General features: G+C 36.9%; 1 protein-coding gene and 1 non-coding gene across 3 annotated transcripts; both read right to left on the bottom strand.

Moving 5' to 3' along the window:
• Positions 1–1,067: 1,067 nt before the first annotated feature.
• tia1 (TIA1 cytotoxic granule-associated RNA binding protein) lies at positions 1,068–15,467 on the bottom strand. 2 transcript variants are annotated; one of them, XM_056458606.1, is made up of 12 exons: positions 15,228–15,467; positions 14,200–14,296; positions 13,822–13,920; positions 12,515–12,569; positions 12,294–12,381; positions 10,202–10,277; positions 9,953–10,061; positions 6,941–7,036; positions 6,681–6,765; positions 6,460–6,598; positions 5,650–5,798; positions 1,068–2,582 (listed from the first exon to the last, which is right to left on the bottom strand). In XM_056458606.1, the coding sequence occupies exons 1-12, from the start codon at positions 15,254–15,256 to the stop codon at positions 2,444–2,446; spliced, it is 1,161 nt and encodes a 386-aa protein (XP_056314581.1). In that variant the 5' UTR covers positions 15,257–15,467; the 3' UTR covers positions 1,068–2,443. The 2 variants fall into 2 exon arrangements, with proteins under 2 accessions (XP_056314581.1, XP_056314582.1); XM_056458607.1 differs by having other exon boundaries at positions 5,650–5,795.
• Positions 15,468–15,677: 210 nt separating this feature from the next.
• trnag-ccc (transfer RNA glycine (anticodon CCC)) lies at positions 15,678–15,748 on the bottom strand. The gene has a single exon. It is a non-coding gene; the product is annotated as a tRNA-Gly (tRNA).
• Positions 15,749–15,994: the final 246 nt, after the last annotated feature.

Here is a 15,994-nt window from a genome sequence, read left to right as displayed (position 1 = left end):
CATCAAGAACACTCTGCAGTCAATGTCAACAATCAAGAGAAGACTACACCAGAGGGAATACAGAGGTTTCACCACAAGATGTAAACCATTGGTGAGCCTCAAAAACTGGAAGGCCAGATTAGAGTTCTAAAAAAAAGTCTTCACAGTGCTGGAACAACATCCTATGGACAGATGAAACCAAGATCAACTTGTACCAGAGTGATGGGAAGAGAAGAGTATGGAGAAGGAAAGGAACTGCTCATGATCCTAAGCAGTGAAGCATGGTGGTTGTAGTGACATTAAGTGGGCATGTAAGGCTGTCAGTGGAACTGGTTCTCTTGTATTTATTGATGATGTGACCGCTGACAAAACCAGCAGGAGGAATTTTGAAGTGTTTCAGGTAATATTAAGCCAAATACTACAGAACTCATTGAACGGCGCTTCACAGTGCAGATGGAGAATGACCCAAAGCATACTGCAAAAGTAACCAGAGTTTTTCAAGGGAAAGAAGTGGAATGTTATACAATGGCCAAGTCAATCACCTGATCTGAATCCGATTGAGCTTGCATTTCACTTGCTGATAAAAAAAGCTGAAGGGAAAATGCTCCAAGAACAAGCAAGAACTGAAGACAGTTGCTGTAGAGGCCTGGCAGAGCACCACCAGGAATGAAACCTAGCATCTGGTGATGTCTATGTATTCCAGACTTCAGGCTGTATTTGACTGCAAACGATTTGCAACCAAGTTTTAAAAAGTGAAAGGTTGATTTATGATTATTATTCTGTCCAATTACTTTGGGACCCTTAAGAAGTGGGAGACACTTGCACAATCTGTTGTAATTCCGACAGCGTTCACCTGATTTGCATGTTAATAGTCTCAAATTAAAGCTGAAAGTCTGCAGTTAAAGCACATCATGTTCGTTTCATTTCAAATTGATTGTGTTGATATATAGAGCCAAAAATGTTGTGTCAATATACAAATATTTATGAACCTAACTGTACATGTATAGGCTGTCATTACAACTATGGTGCTATTCATGTAGTAATCCAAAACAATCCAGTTCAAGGTCATAAAAGAACAAACAGATATGTTGGTTCGCATCTGCATTTTAATGGGACAAAGCAAGAACACGTAATAAGATGAACATTATCAAAAAACCCTCAAAATACAAAGGTTTAATTTATTCGTAGGCACTGCCTATGTTTAATGGTCATCAGTTTTTTCAAATGAAATCAACTCAAATAAGGCAACACAATTGGTCTCGTCTATTAAATGGGCAACAGTGCAAAATTCTGATCCATTCAGGTTTCTTGTCTTGATACTAAATACTTCATTAAAAAAAAAAATTCAACATTTTCATTTTATACACAGAATTAATCGCAGTTCTAACAAAATGTTCAGTGCCGCACAAAAGCAGCAAATTATTCTCCTTGAGTTCTCTGTAACAATCCTTAAAACCATATGGACCAGCATTTAACAGAGCCGCTAATGCCGTAGGAGTTGCAATGAAGCCCAAAAACCTTCCCCAAATCCCCTCCCCCCCACCGACCTACCTACAAAACAAAAAAGCAAGCAAGCAAGCATCCATAATCAACATTTGAGTTTTCTTTATATAGCGTCCCGACAGTTGAACACAGTTGTTTGGTTATTTACATACAGAACGGTATACTGTACTTAGAAGCCCTCAAAAAACTGGAATGCAAAACAATTTAAAATACCTAAAATTTGCGTAACATCAAATTCTTGTGAAAACGTATTAATATTGTGCAATATTCATCTGCCCTCAAGGAAAAAAATGCGGCAGTCATCCCTGCAATTGGTTTAGTTTGAGAAATTGAATGTCTAATTAAAAAAATACAACAGTTGACATCCATTTTATTCATTTTATAAACAAACAAACAAAAAAAAGAAAAAGGTTGACATTTCACACGATTCGTTGGTGTCATCGCTCCTCTCAACAACACAAATTTTTCCTTTTAAAATGGCAAGTCCAAAAAACGAAAAAGGCAAAGCTTCATATATTACAAAATCAGCAGCTGAAATCGCTCTAAACAAACCAAAAAAAGGCAAAATGAAAAAAAAAAAAAAAAAAAAAAAGTTGCAGTTATTGTTGATTTTATTCATTTATAGTACTTTTGAGTTAAAAATGGCATAGTCCTCTCCAAATAAGCCAGTCGGACACCAGGCCGTAGACTTGTGGATTTATATGGGTGTGTGTGTTTGTGTGAATACGTTTGTGTATCAGGGTGTGATGTTTAATCCCAGTGTAGGGCAACTCAAGACCCCGCAATGACGAGCAAGATCTGCCTCAAAGTCTCAAATTACAGGTGGAGGACGAGGGAGAAAAACAAAAAAGAAAAATGGCACAGCGCCTCCCCCAGGCCAGGCATATCTTGACGTGACTTGTTTGAGTGTGTAGATCCCTGCAGTGGCCGCAGTGGAGTGCTAGAGTTGTCCTTCGCCCCATCAGTGTGTGTGGTATCCTGCAGTGCCCATGGTGGACTGGTTGGCCAGGACGGTCCCGTTGACTCCTTGCGCAGGCTCCACAACGCCTCCGTTGCTCACGGCACCCACACCGGGCCATCCTGCGCCAGCCTGTAAGTGACTACAAGACAAAGGAGCTGTCAGTTGGTGGCGGTGAAAAGCACAATTAAGATTTCAAGAGTTCACACTTAGATTTTGCTTGATAATAATAGCAGGTTTGGCATGCTGTCCTGGGAGAGAACCCTAAGGTCAGAGATAATTGAGCCCAGGGGTCCTGCCTGCTCAATGAGCACGTAAGGGGGTACGAGAACAGAGCTCTGCGTGGTTGAGGAGGAAAAGGGGGAGATGGGGTGGATTCCTTCAGAAAACAAAAACAAGCGAGTAGTTTTAAGCAGCGGCCACACTAGAGTTTGTGCGTGCGAAATTCTGTCGTACGGCACTGCGAAAAGGGGCGGGATTAAACAAGATGATTAGACAAAGTAGTGAGCGATTGGTCCATATTTCAAATTCCTGTCCAGAGAGGTCATGTTTTGATCCTCGATTGGTCTCACAGTCACGTGATGCGATTTCACAGATTAGAGTTCACCAAGCTTGAACTTTCCCACACAGCGATCTGCAAAACTTGATACACGAGCCTGCGTTTCCGGTCTGACGCATTCACGTGCATATGAATGGATGACTATGGGGAGAAAAGTCCAGTGTGACCGCGGCTTTAGACTGCTACCTACAGTGAGTTTGAATTAATCTGATTGGCTTACTAATAATTACAGATGAGAGACCAGCTGCGATCAAACAAGATGTTTAGACTTTTAAAAAAAGCGAGCAATTGCTCCATGTTTTAAATTTCTGTTCAGAGAGGTCATGTTTTGATCCTCGATTGGTCTCACGCAGACAAGTGATGCGATTTCGCAGGTCAGAGTTCACAAAGCTTGAACTTTGCACCGCAGCAACATGCGAAACTTGACGCATGACCTTGTGTTTCCGGTCTGACGCATTCACGTGCGTATGAATGGAAGTCTATGGGAGGAAAAGCCCAGTGTGACCGCAGCTTTAGTTTGTGAAACTTCACTTAGCAGACAGTTCTTGTGGGGGATTTGTACATCTAGTGCCAATCACAGTCATTTCGGTTGAGCACATGAACACAATGGCCAATCGGTAAGCGGTGTTTACATACATGCTCAACTGCGCCTGTATTTATTGATGTTTTTTAAATTTCAGTACACAATGGTAACAAAATTCCAGTATCGTGACAACACTAGAGATGTCACAAGATATTGATCATGTGACTGGCTCTAAAGACAAGCACTTGAATTTAGCGAAGATCACAAATGTTTTCACAAATGTAAAATTTAATTTAAAGCCAAGTTTCTTCCACAGATTTCCGATGTATTTCCTGAAGTAACAGTAGCTATACTGTGTGAGGAAGGACTGGAAGAAACACAATTTTATTGTAGTAGTAATATAGGCATGTTAAACGTATTAAAGAAGCCATGCAATATATTTACATTATTTTATTGTTATTAATCTACAGCTTTTGTTCATTTATTATGTGACTTATTCAGGCTTATGTGATGTTTTCAGGTGTTTCTTTTATCCATTTATCACGGTTACATTTCAACAACGTTAATGAAGCACTATTTGCACAGTTTTGCCTGTAAATGTAGGAAACTATAGATGACAAGATTTAATTTTAATTAAAAATTTATATTTAATTGAATGCATGTTATTGTTGTATTGAACAAATTTACCTCTCCATTGTATCCTCAGAGTTAAACACCAAAAAAATATTTCATGACTTGACATGACATGAGATCAGGCGTTGAGAACATGCAAGAGGTAACAAATAATTTTTTCTGCTATTTAAAAAGGTCAAATCCTGCTAAAAGGATTTCAAATTTTACATTTAGTCAATGCAATATCTGCCAGCCATTAGGGATGTACTGACTAATTTGCTGTGTATAATTTTATGGTGTATTAAACGCATAAACGGTTTATTTTTCAAAAATCATAATTATTAATTGCAAATAGGGCTGGGCGATATGGCAAAAATGCAATCCGATAATTATTTCCCCATATTGTACAATGACACTATACATTTCGATACAAGTTGTTATCGCTTCCAGATTTAAAAGAGTATCCAAACAATGACTGAAGCCACAAAAACTAGAGTGCATTAAATGGAATAACATTTTTGGCCAATAAATTTTCAGTAGCCAAAAAGTCAGTACATCTCTAATATCAACACTTCTTGATTCCCATTGGTGCACATTTCTGCTGTGTGAAAGTCCAGAGCTTATCATTGTTATTGACATATATAAAAAAAAATAATAAAATAAAAAAATAAATTAATTAAAAAAAAATTCGCAATTCGACGGATTCAATTTGATATAATATCGTTTATCGGCCCAGCCCTATTTGAAAACTTTTAATATTTGTAAGTACTTTTACTAGCAAATCCCAAGTAAAACCACAAATAACACCGCATCTGGGGTTATGTTGTCATCTTCAAATTAGAGTTACGTGATAAACATATTAGCTAAAAAAATTTTTTTTAATGCTTTACTTCCAGATTGTCCTTGTATGACGATACTACTGTTGTATGGCAAGTAATATTCATATACATCGTAGCAATAACTACATCCACCTACCATTTTATTTACCAGCCAATTCGGGCATGTTATAAGCAGATGACAAAAAAGATGAATGAGATAAATACATCAATAAAAACATGTTTTTAATAAGCTATTAATTAATTCAATCTTAATATAACTGTTTGACATTTGACCACAGGTTTCATTTTATTAGTTCATATGTTTAGCAGTCTTAAGTTATTATAACTCAAACAGGTTTATACTTTTTTGTATATAGCAATGTTATGTAAGTGTTTATCTATGGATCTGCCTCAGAGAATCGCAGAAATTAAACTTGACACCATCTACATTCGTGATTTCATTATCCTGCTTAATGAGAGCGACACTCTGAAATTAGAGGCCAACATAATATTACATACACATTGTATCTTGCAGACATAAGAAAATGAAATCTGTAGTTACAACGTACATTCTTTAAGCACATTGTACACAAAGGTCAATGATAGATCTAGTTGTCTGACTGCATGATCCTCACAGCAGTCTTAAACTTCTTCAAAACATTGAACAAAATGGAAGCATGTAAATCTGTAAACTTACTTGAAGCCCTGCTGATTCCAGGCCTGTCCGTACACGCCGTAAGTGGGTACCTGCCAGCCATTAGGGACATACTGACTAATTTGCTGTGCGTTGCCGTACCATTGTCCCCACTGGCCATATGGTTGCGCAGCAAAACCAACTTTGTTCTGCTAGAAAATCAGAAAGTACAGAATATAAAACAGAGTCAGAGTTCCTGCAGGTTTGTCAAAATGAAAACATTAAGGTCTTTAAGATTATTATAAATTAAATGTTAAACTTGTTCAAGGCTAAACTCCAAAGATAGTTTTTCTAATGGTCTTGTCGGCCCAGTGAAAAGTTTTTTATTTTATTAATTGTTTATTAGCCATATATTTTAAATAATGTCAGAACAAGCAAACCCTATTTGTATACATACACTTTTTTCAGCATAACCTTTCTTCAAAATAAGAACTTTTACAAATGTTTTTGTTAGAGAAATAAACCACATTGGTAATTAAGAGATAAGAAAGAAAACTTTTGGTAAACATTTTATTGAGATGGATTGTTGGTCATTGGGAAGGTGTTGGCTAGATTGGGGTAGCCTTACATGGACAAAGGAAAATGAAAACTGGTTTAAAACAATTTAAGACCTACAACAAAATATTTCAGACAATTTAAGACATCAATACTTTAAGACCACACACACACCCTGTGATTTATTTAGCAGCAAACATTTTCCTCACATATGCAAGATTAAATTTACAAGATTCCCAATGCTCTTCTGTATATTGAATACTAGTACACTTCTAAACTAAATTTAGAATGATACAAAAAAAAGATACTCCTGCTCACCTGGGGTACCTGCACCTGCTGCATGGGGCTCACCATGTCTGTAGTCTCCTTACCCCAGTAACATTTCACTATGTGACCTTCTAAGGATGTACCATTTACTGACACTATTGCATGAGCTGCACTTTCATGAGAGTTGAACCTGCAAATATTAAGGAGACTCTTAGATCAACCTCAGAGTTTAAGCATAACTACAACTTTCCATGACAATAGCATTAACATACCGCACAAACGAGTAGCCTTTGTCTGGGAACACACGAATTTCCATGATTTGGCCAAAAGGGGAAAATGTTTGTCTCATGAGTTGTTCTGCAGGAGTGGAAAAATGAGAAAAGAACAGCAGCACATTAAAAATGACTTTCCATTCATACTAGATTGAAGCTGGACAATTTTATGCAGCCATTGAATTCAGTTTTACAAAAGGCTAAAATCAATCAAATCTGGTACCAGTCATTTCAGGTTACAGCCTGCAGCAAACACCAACCTGTAAGGCCTGTAGTGACTCCACCACAATAGACAGTGCAGTTGCTGGGACTGGACTGATTCACTACTTCATCAAACGACAAGTGCTTGGTGTTCGCTGTGAAGTACATTCAACAAAAGTGAATTAACCTCTTTGCTCATTTCATACACTAGTAACATTTATTATCACTAGCTTCTGGAATTTTTTCAAAGATCGATTGCACACTTATAACACACCACCAGTATTTACGCAATGGCGCCAAACATGCTCTTGCACGCACCATAATAAACACTAAACCTGAATGACATCTTCACATGCCATACCATAATTGAATGAGAACTGACTTCTAGTGAAAAATGACTTGGGTATTTCATCACACCAATCCTTTGCTAAATCTAATGCAACATGGGAATTAGTACAACAAAAGCCCTGCAAATTACTTTCAACTGTTACTTATCAGTTTGAAAAAGATTTTGAAGAATTGTTTCGCCTCAAATATATAATAGTGTTTATAATAATAATAATTAGTGTTTTGCCTCAAATATATACATTTACAAAGTGTGTAATATATATATATATATATATATATATATATATATATATATATATATATATATATATATATATATATATATATATATATATATATATATATATAAATAAAATGAAGTGTGTCTGTATATTTATATAAACAGTTTCTAACTGAGAAAGCCAATAAATAAAGGTTCAAAACACCCTGGAGTACTCTTTTGAGATTTTAACAGATTTGTGCGTTTAGCATTAGTTAAGACAATGTTAGCACCGGTCAACTTTAATTGTGGGGGAAAACTGGATAATTTTGTACTTTTGTCAGCTAATTTTATATTCCGGGTTTAAAATCATTTTTGAGGCGGGATCAAAATCGGTGATGTAGCGCAAATCTGCTAGTGAAGTGATGACGCATCAGTTTCTCATTATTATTCATAGCCGAGTTTTCTTATCCTATGAGAAGACCCTGCAATGACTTGGTGAGACTGCGTCCGCGGACTCTGCATACGGCAACCAGTATTTAGCAGTTCATGAAGGGTCGTATGTGTTTTTTTCCATGATCCACAGGGTTTGTTGCATGTTTTTCCCCACAATGCTGTCAGGGCCGATACAGCAAAGCTGTTTGTGTGCAGCAAGCATTTTTGTCAGGAGAGCTGTACAAACTGAAGAATGGCAGACTTGTCATGTCTTTTATCAGTTGAGTTCGTTCCCATTTAGACACATCGTCTATCTGTGCTGCTGTGTCCGCACATGCTTAAAATCCTCCAGATCACCAGCAGGGTTAAGCCTAGTTCATAATAGATGACATTAAACGTCGCAGATCGCGGTGTCTTTCACACTACATTACTTGATTTTGTGTCTTTTAAAATCGCTGTGGTGTGCACACTACATAACACTACCTAAATAATCCACAAGAGGAGGGTCACACACTACATGATCTGACAACAACTCATTCGCCAACAGCTCAGTCAAGCTACCAAATCACACCCAATCAAATTGAGGGAGTCGTCGTCAGAAAAAGCTGAACAATATTGGCTGCTGATTACATCACTGACAGCGTTTCAAGCTTTCAAGGGAGCGTTTAAAAACATCATTCAGCTGATGCGTCAGCGGATCAATCGCTCATCTGCAACGTTCAAGTAGATAGATGTTGAGATTAACACTAGGACTACAGATGCAGTCAGAGAGTTTTTAATTTTTGTAATTTAATAACTCTTCTTATTTCTACTTTTACCATATTGGTCAATATGACTGCATGCATGTCTGCCACTTTTCGCTGTGACTTCACATATGCAAGCATATTTTGCCTAGCAACTTCCTGCTAACATAAACATAACTTTCGGATAGCAAAAACATAAGTTTACTTCAGATATAGATTTCAAAACAGCATATTCTGTGCCACAAAAAAAGCTCCTGTTTGAAAGTCAAAATGAAAGCGAGGCCCAGACCTTTGCTGGGGTTGTAGTATCTTAACTACATATTTATACGCTGTACTAATAAAAAAGATCATTTTTAGGGTAATGGTGTCATCAAATATGATGACAGACATTCAAAGCTTAATTTTAATATCGCATAGAAGCTTTGAATGTAAATATGATGTGACAATATGACGTCTTATATGAGAATGGTCAGAATGACTGCTATGGTAATTCTAATAGTTACAGAATTCTAGTTGCACTGATAATATATTCTACTCTCATGTCCGTTTTAATGCAGAATGAAGTGAATGCATCGATGCCCATTCTGGCCAATCACAGACGTTTCTGTTGAGCTCCTGAGCACACAGCTATCAGACCGCACGTGAGGTCGAGTCGGCCGACTGCTCTGGAAAATTCAGCATGCTAGATATTGGATTTACTTCTGCGAGGTGTCGGCGACGCTTCAGCGAGCCTCTTTGATGCGTTGTTCAGTAGTTCACACAAAGAATGCCGAGCACCCGCAGATTTCTTCCCGATCACAGTCCGATCTGTCTGCGAGCTCGTTAACGTCCAAATCCGCTTTAAATCCTGTAGTGCGAACTAGGCTTTAATGGTTGGAATAGACCGGGCAAGAGACCTGCTGCACTGCTATCCACTGTGTCTGCATTTAGATCCGGGGATTGAGGAGAGAAGTCCTCATTTATAGCGTTTATATAAACATGATTATCTTTATAATTATATAAATTGTGGTTATTTGTGCATGAAATTACTAATAACAGATGTAGCAGGGCATTAAATTACTGTTTATTTCTCTGCATTTTAACTTTATCTGCATGTAAACTATAAAATCTTGCATCTCCTCACAGTTTGTCTCATTTTGTGAGCCAACTGACAACAGTTGTTCGCTCTTCTCTTTCTCCCCTGCTCTGCTGGCCCCGCCCACTCCTCCCTCTGCTCACAGTGCTCCACGCACATTATAATGCATTTTTTGAAAAAATCCTGAGGTAGACTTGAACCGAAAGAGGGGGGGGGGGGGGGGTCTCATGGCCCTTTAACACAAGTTAGGCAAATAAAGTTGAACGCTCACTTTCATAGGTGGCTTTAGGTGCTGGAGGTTTTCTTGTAGCCCAGTTGGTTCTGATCTGCCGGCCACCCAACCACTGACCTCCCATCTGCTGAATGGCATTCTCTGCATCCTGTAAACATCCAACGCATCAAACTTCAGTGCACTACAAAAAAACAGCTTTTGGGATTTGCATTCAAATGCAGATGTTCCACACCCTGATTCTACTTCAGTTAAAACCCTGCATTTCCTGATGTTGGGATTGTGACTCACCCATTTGTTGAAGAATGAAACAAAACCATAGCCTTTTGACTTCCCCGTCGCCATGTCTTTCACTACACGAGCATCTCTGAAGGAAAAGAGGGAGGAACGTCAGGAATGTTGATCACATATTTCATGTCTTCATATGAAAATAAAAACTAGCACCATCAGAAAACAGTTATAAGAGACTATTTAATATGACAATCAAGTTAGAAAATCTAGTAAAACTACAATAAGGTTGTACTAGTTAATGCTTTTACAATTAACAATACATTTATTATAGTATTTGTTGATGTTAGTTAACGAAAATACAGTCGTTCGTTGTTAGTTCATGTTAACAAGTGTGAGTTTGGATGTTAATGCATCAGTAAATGTTGAACTATGATTAATAAATGCTGTGCAAGTATTGTTCATAATTAGTTCATGTTAGTAAATACATGAGCTAATGAAATCTTATTGCAAAGTGTGCCCAAAAATCCTAATTCAAAGTGGTAATAACTCATTTTGGATTATGCATACATGACCTTGCTTTAAAATTGCATAAACAGTTAAAAGACTGGCTAATCAGTTTAACAGTTTCATGGTCAAAGACAAAAAGGGGTTTTCAAGCATCAAAATGGTTTGAATTTTCTTCCCATCCATCAAAACTGGTCATAAGAATTTATGCTTTGTTTCGTTTACAGATACACAGATCATTTCCTGATACATTCATAGAACATAAAATCTTGTCATATTAGTAGTGTATATGTGTATTTAGGGCTTTGCAATTGATCGAAAATTCAGTTTCGAGATTGGCTTCTAACGATTATGAAAAAACATTAATCGAGATAAAACGATTATTGCATCATATACCGTCCCCTTTCCAGTGTCCAGTTTCACGTGAAAATTACTAAAAGCATGTACTGTAATGTAACGTTTGCAGCACGGGATGCGCATCATTCATTGATGTACATTTGAATCATTCATGTTTTCAAAAGCGTGAAAGAGATCGCATGCTGCTGTTTGTGTGTGCATGCTCAGCCTCAGAGACGAGCAGAGCACGCACATCTAAAGTCATCTTAATGTGAGCGCTTTAATGGTCAAATGTATGCAAATTTGTGTCAAAACGCGGTGTTTAGTGATTATTCATATTAACCCTCATTTACGTAATAAACAAACGAGTTGAGAATCAAAAGACATGTGAAAGTGAAACTATAAATCAGAACCGTACTGCTCTTAAAGTGACAGCGCGCAATATTCCTGCTGCCGACTGTTTTTATCATTAATCAAACAACAAAAGGACAAAATCACTCTGCTCTTGACTAACAGTGATGCTTAAAGAACAGTTTGTTTCATATTTTTTTCTATTGCATTTATTTCCCTTTTTGTTATTAACAGGGAGGAAAATAACGGTAATTATACAATAAAGTCAGAATTATTAGCCTTCCTGAATTATTAGTGACCCTTCTGCCCCCAATTTCTGTTTAACTGAAAGATTAACCAATTTCAAAACATAATAGATTAAATAACTCATTTCTAATAACTGATTTCTTTTTTCTTTGCTATGATGACAGTACATAATATTTTGCTAGATATTTTTCAAGATACAAGCAGTCAGCTTAAAGTGCAATTCAAAGGCTTAATTAGGGTAATTAGGCAAGTCATTGTATAACAGTAGTTTCTTCTGCACACAATCAAAAAAAAAAATTGCTTAAGCGGGCTAATAATATTGACCCTAAAATAGGTTTCAAAATATTCAAACTTGCTTTTATTCAAGCTAAAATAAAGCAAATAAGACTTTCTCCAGAAGAAAAATTATTGTAGGAAATACTGTGAAAAATTACTAAATCTGTTGAACATCTTTGGGATTTATAAAAAAAAAATCTAAAAATTTATCAGGGGGCGAATAATTGACTTCAACTGTATATTGTTTTGAATAATCGTGATTGTGATTTTTCCCATAATCAAGCAGCCCTAATTTAGAACAAGATTCTAATTATGTATTTAAATAGTACGATTTTAAACATTAAAATTAAAATCTAAATGTAATGACAATTTATAAAAATAATAATAATAATAATAATAATAATAATAATAATAAACAAAACCATGTATTTTAACTTACGATATCCTGCCAAAAGGTGCAAAGGCAGCTCTGATGTCATCAGTGGTGATTTCTGGGCTGAGGTCTCCAACAAAGACGTGGAAGTGATCTAAGAACACCAGACAAAAGATACTTGAATTAATGACACCCCTGTTGTAATAATTCAGACCGGAGAAATTAGCTAAATATTAATCAACCAATCATTGTATGGGATACTATAAGAATCAAGGAAAATAACTCACTGCTTGTGTCTTTTTTCTGGCTGCTTGGTGATGTGGCCCAATTGACCTTTACCTCCTAGAGGAGAGGGGAATAGGAATAAAATATTGAGAAAAAAAAATATTATACAGACACGGTCAAGATGCTGTTTTCCACTTATCTTCTTAACACAATAGCTGTGTGAATGTGCAGCAGAGAAGAGGGAGACCTGACCATAAACATTTCTTACCTCACTGTCCTAGTCAGAACTTAAACAAAAATATCTAACAAAGGACTTACAAAACAAGATAAATTACCTATTTATATTAATCCTCAAATGGTACTTCATTACCCGTTGAAAATATCATTTTTTAAACTGAAGTCAAATGCTTAATTTTCCTGAACTGTATAATCTAAGGGTAATCTAGATATTTGATTTGGTGTAATATGAATTGTACTTCAAAATTTAGAGTCAGTAACCCCCCATAAATTCATCATTTTACTCAGCAAATCAGTCAATATTTATTAATTCCCTAATATGATGCAAATTACAAATCTACTTTCAACACTGATAAGAAATTATACTTAATATATTAACATAATATTACAAATAATGTACACTAAACACACACAAAAAAAATTCACAGAAACAATTCATTCATCCATTTTCCTTTGGCTTAGTCCCTTATTTATCAGGGGTCGCACTAACTTATCTAGCATACGTTTTTACACCGTGGATGCCCTTCCAGCCACAAGCCAGTACTCGGAAACAGAAATTATTATTAATTTCAAATAATATTCCAGAATAATTTGGTTTTATGTCATTTTTCTTTTACAAACTGTTTTAAAATCTTTCTGATCCAAAACCTGGATTGGTAATAATCGGCAAGACATCTTAAATAAATATAGTTTATTAACTACAAAGACGACAAGACTGCAAATGAGGGTTATTTAAAGTGTTTTTTCATAATGTTGGCTTGTGTCTATTGAATGTGGTAATGGTTTGTGATAAATCAAATTAAACCCAGACAAATTTTAGAATAAAATACAATTCAACTAAGAGCTTTAAAGAGGAGACTCTTCATGTGGATGTACTATTATTACTAAACCTTATTTTACTAAATCAAAGCATAAATCAACAAGTATCAAAAGGGCGGATAATGATTTTTTCTTTCTTTTTTTAAAATATAGGTCACCATGTCAAAATCTCCCTCTCAGTTCACATTGCACATCCAGTACACAAGCTAAATACTGACCTCAAAATCAGGTGGTCAAGTCTATTATAGATAAGATCTGAACAGTCCCACCCTCCCGTCCCAGCCCAACTCACCCTGTAGATACGATAGCTTACCTTACCCATTATTTTACGCCCATTCATGGCTGCGAGTGAGGCCGCCGCATGCCTGTGTTCGAAGAACTCCACAAAGCAGTATGGGTCGTTACCTGCCGTCTGAAAGCAAACGAGTACAATTAAGACTTCAACTTATTTTCATTGATATTTACAAGGTTTCTTTTTCAAATACTTTTGATATAAAAATAATAGGGTATGACCATTATTTAAACATTACTAAAATAACACTTCAACATGGACACATAGCGTGTATATTATATAACATAAACTATATATTATACACACACACACCCACCCACACGAGTCTTAACGTGACAAAACAACATGGTCAAAAACTTGAACATGGTATTAGTGTACAACTTGCAATAATATACTCACATCGACAATCATTTTACAGCTCTTGCAGGGGCCAATCTGACCAAAGAGCTGCACAATAAGGGCCTCGGTCACATCTCGTGACAGGTTTCCAACATACCTGTATATAAAATAAGTTTAAAAATTAAAAAGGAGAATCAGCAAATGAGAGTGAGTGGCCTGTTGAATTCAAGAAATTTTTATTTAAATCTATAATCTGATACACTAAATATAGTGGTCCAGGCACACACTATGTGGCATCTTCAAGTACCTGAATCACAATGATCCGCCTAATCTACATTACAAAGAATTCGACGGGCATGAGGACCCACGGGCCGCTACTTAACCTTAAAAAACCTCATTAGCCATCCGGCAACGAGCTGCTTATTATTATCGTGTGTACAGGTTTCAAACAAAGACATGACAAAACAGAACAGAGGAGCACGCACGAGCGCGCAGCCAGCAACAAAAGCCCTCACTGTCGGATAAGACAAAAATAATATCCATTTTAACATCTATAAATCTATATTTACACACGGCCCGAGTGTCAACAGTTTAAACATACTGCGTTATAAATATATATCTGGACACATGAGAAGGGTTCTTTGTCTAGCAATGCTGTAAAGACAATGAGCTTTCAGTAAGTACAAGGCAACTTCACGCACTTAAACACAGACAGCAGTGTGCGAGTGTGTGCGCGCCGTGCTCTGGCCTCTGAAGGCCTGCTGCAATTATCCAAATTAACTCAATAACTAGCACATGGTGTGCGAGAGGCTTGAAATCACACGACTGGCCGTTGCCTCTCGATCTTGAGTCCTAAATATAGTGTGAATTTTTCATTCCAGTATTTTGGGCTTTTGTTTGGGGCTCAGATTTCATACGTCTTCTTTGTGGTTGTAGTTCCTTTAGCATCACACTCAGGACTGCTTAGAGCTACCGTTACGCGTCAGATAAGAGAAATGACAACGCAGACAATGTTTTTTATTAAACTACGCCTTGGCATGATGTGAAGTTGGCTGTCTAAAGTACTAGTGTAATGCCGATATACGTACAGGGTCTTGGGCTGCTCGTCGTCCATCATATTTTCCCGATAGAATTAAGACACCGAACCCTGAGAGAAACTCCTCTTGTGTCGTTTGTGAGATGATCTCGCGTTCCGCCCGTGTCTCGCTTTTTCCAGTGTTGTTGCCCTCTCTGATCTCCGTCAAACCTGTTATATTGAGAGTAAATGTGAAATGCCGCCTCGGCTGACTCCAGTTATGAACAATGGAAAGGCGACATAAGATGGCGGAGGAACCGGACCGGAAATGCAAGCGCGCATGCGCGTACCAAGTACAAAGCGCACAAAAAGCAAGCTTTGAAAATGCGCTCAAAATGCTGACGCACTGTTTAATAAACCTGAATTTATAATTTGTGCATTACGTGCCTAGTTTAGACGTGAATCAATTATAATGTGCTTTAAAAGGTTAAGCGTATGTATAGATTCACTGACAAAAAGTAAGTGCGCCGCCCGGGAATCGAACCCGGGTCGCAAGAATGGGAATCTTGCATGATACCACTACACCAGCGGCGCTCGAATATAAATGGAGTAAACGTACATTAAAACAATGATCAAAGTATGAATATGCCACGGAGATTTTTTTTGTCTAATTATGACTTTCTTATGACAGAAACATTATTAATGTTAAACAATGGATTTTTAGATGGTGGAAAATGTATGATAGAAAAGTAACGTTTAGAATAAACTATGGTTAGGACATTTGCATCGCAAAGAATTTGAAAGATGGTGTATATTCTGATTACATAAAATAAAAAGTAT

The sequence above is a fragment of the Danio aesculapii genome, chromosome 5 (genome assembly GCF_903798145.1).
Source record: "Danio aesculapii chromosome 5, fDanAes4.1, whole genome shotgun sequence".
Lineage (NCBI taxonomy): Eukaryota > Metazoa > Chordata > Actinopteri > Cypriniformes > Danionidae > Danio > Danio aesculapii.
This window is presented reverse-complemented; position numbering and strand designations above follow the sequence as displayed.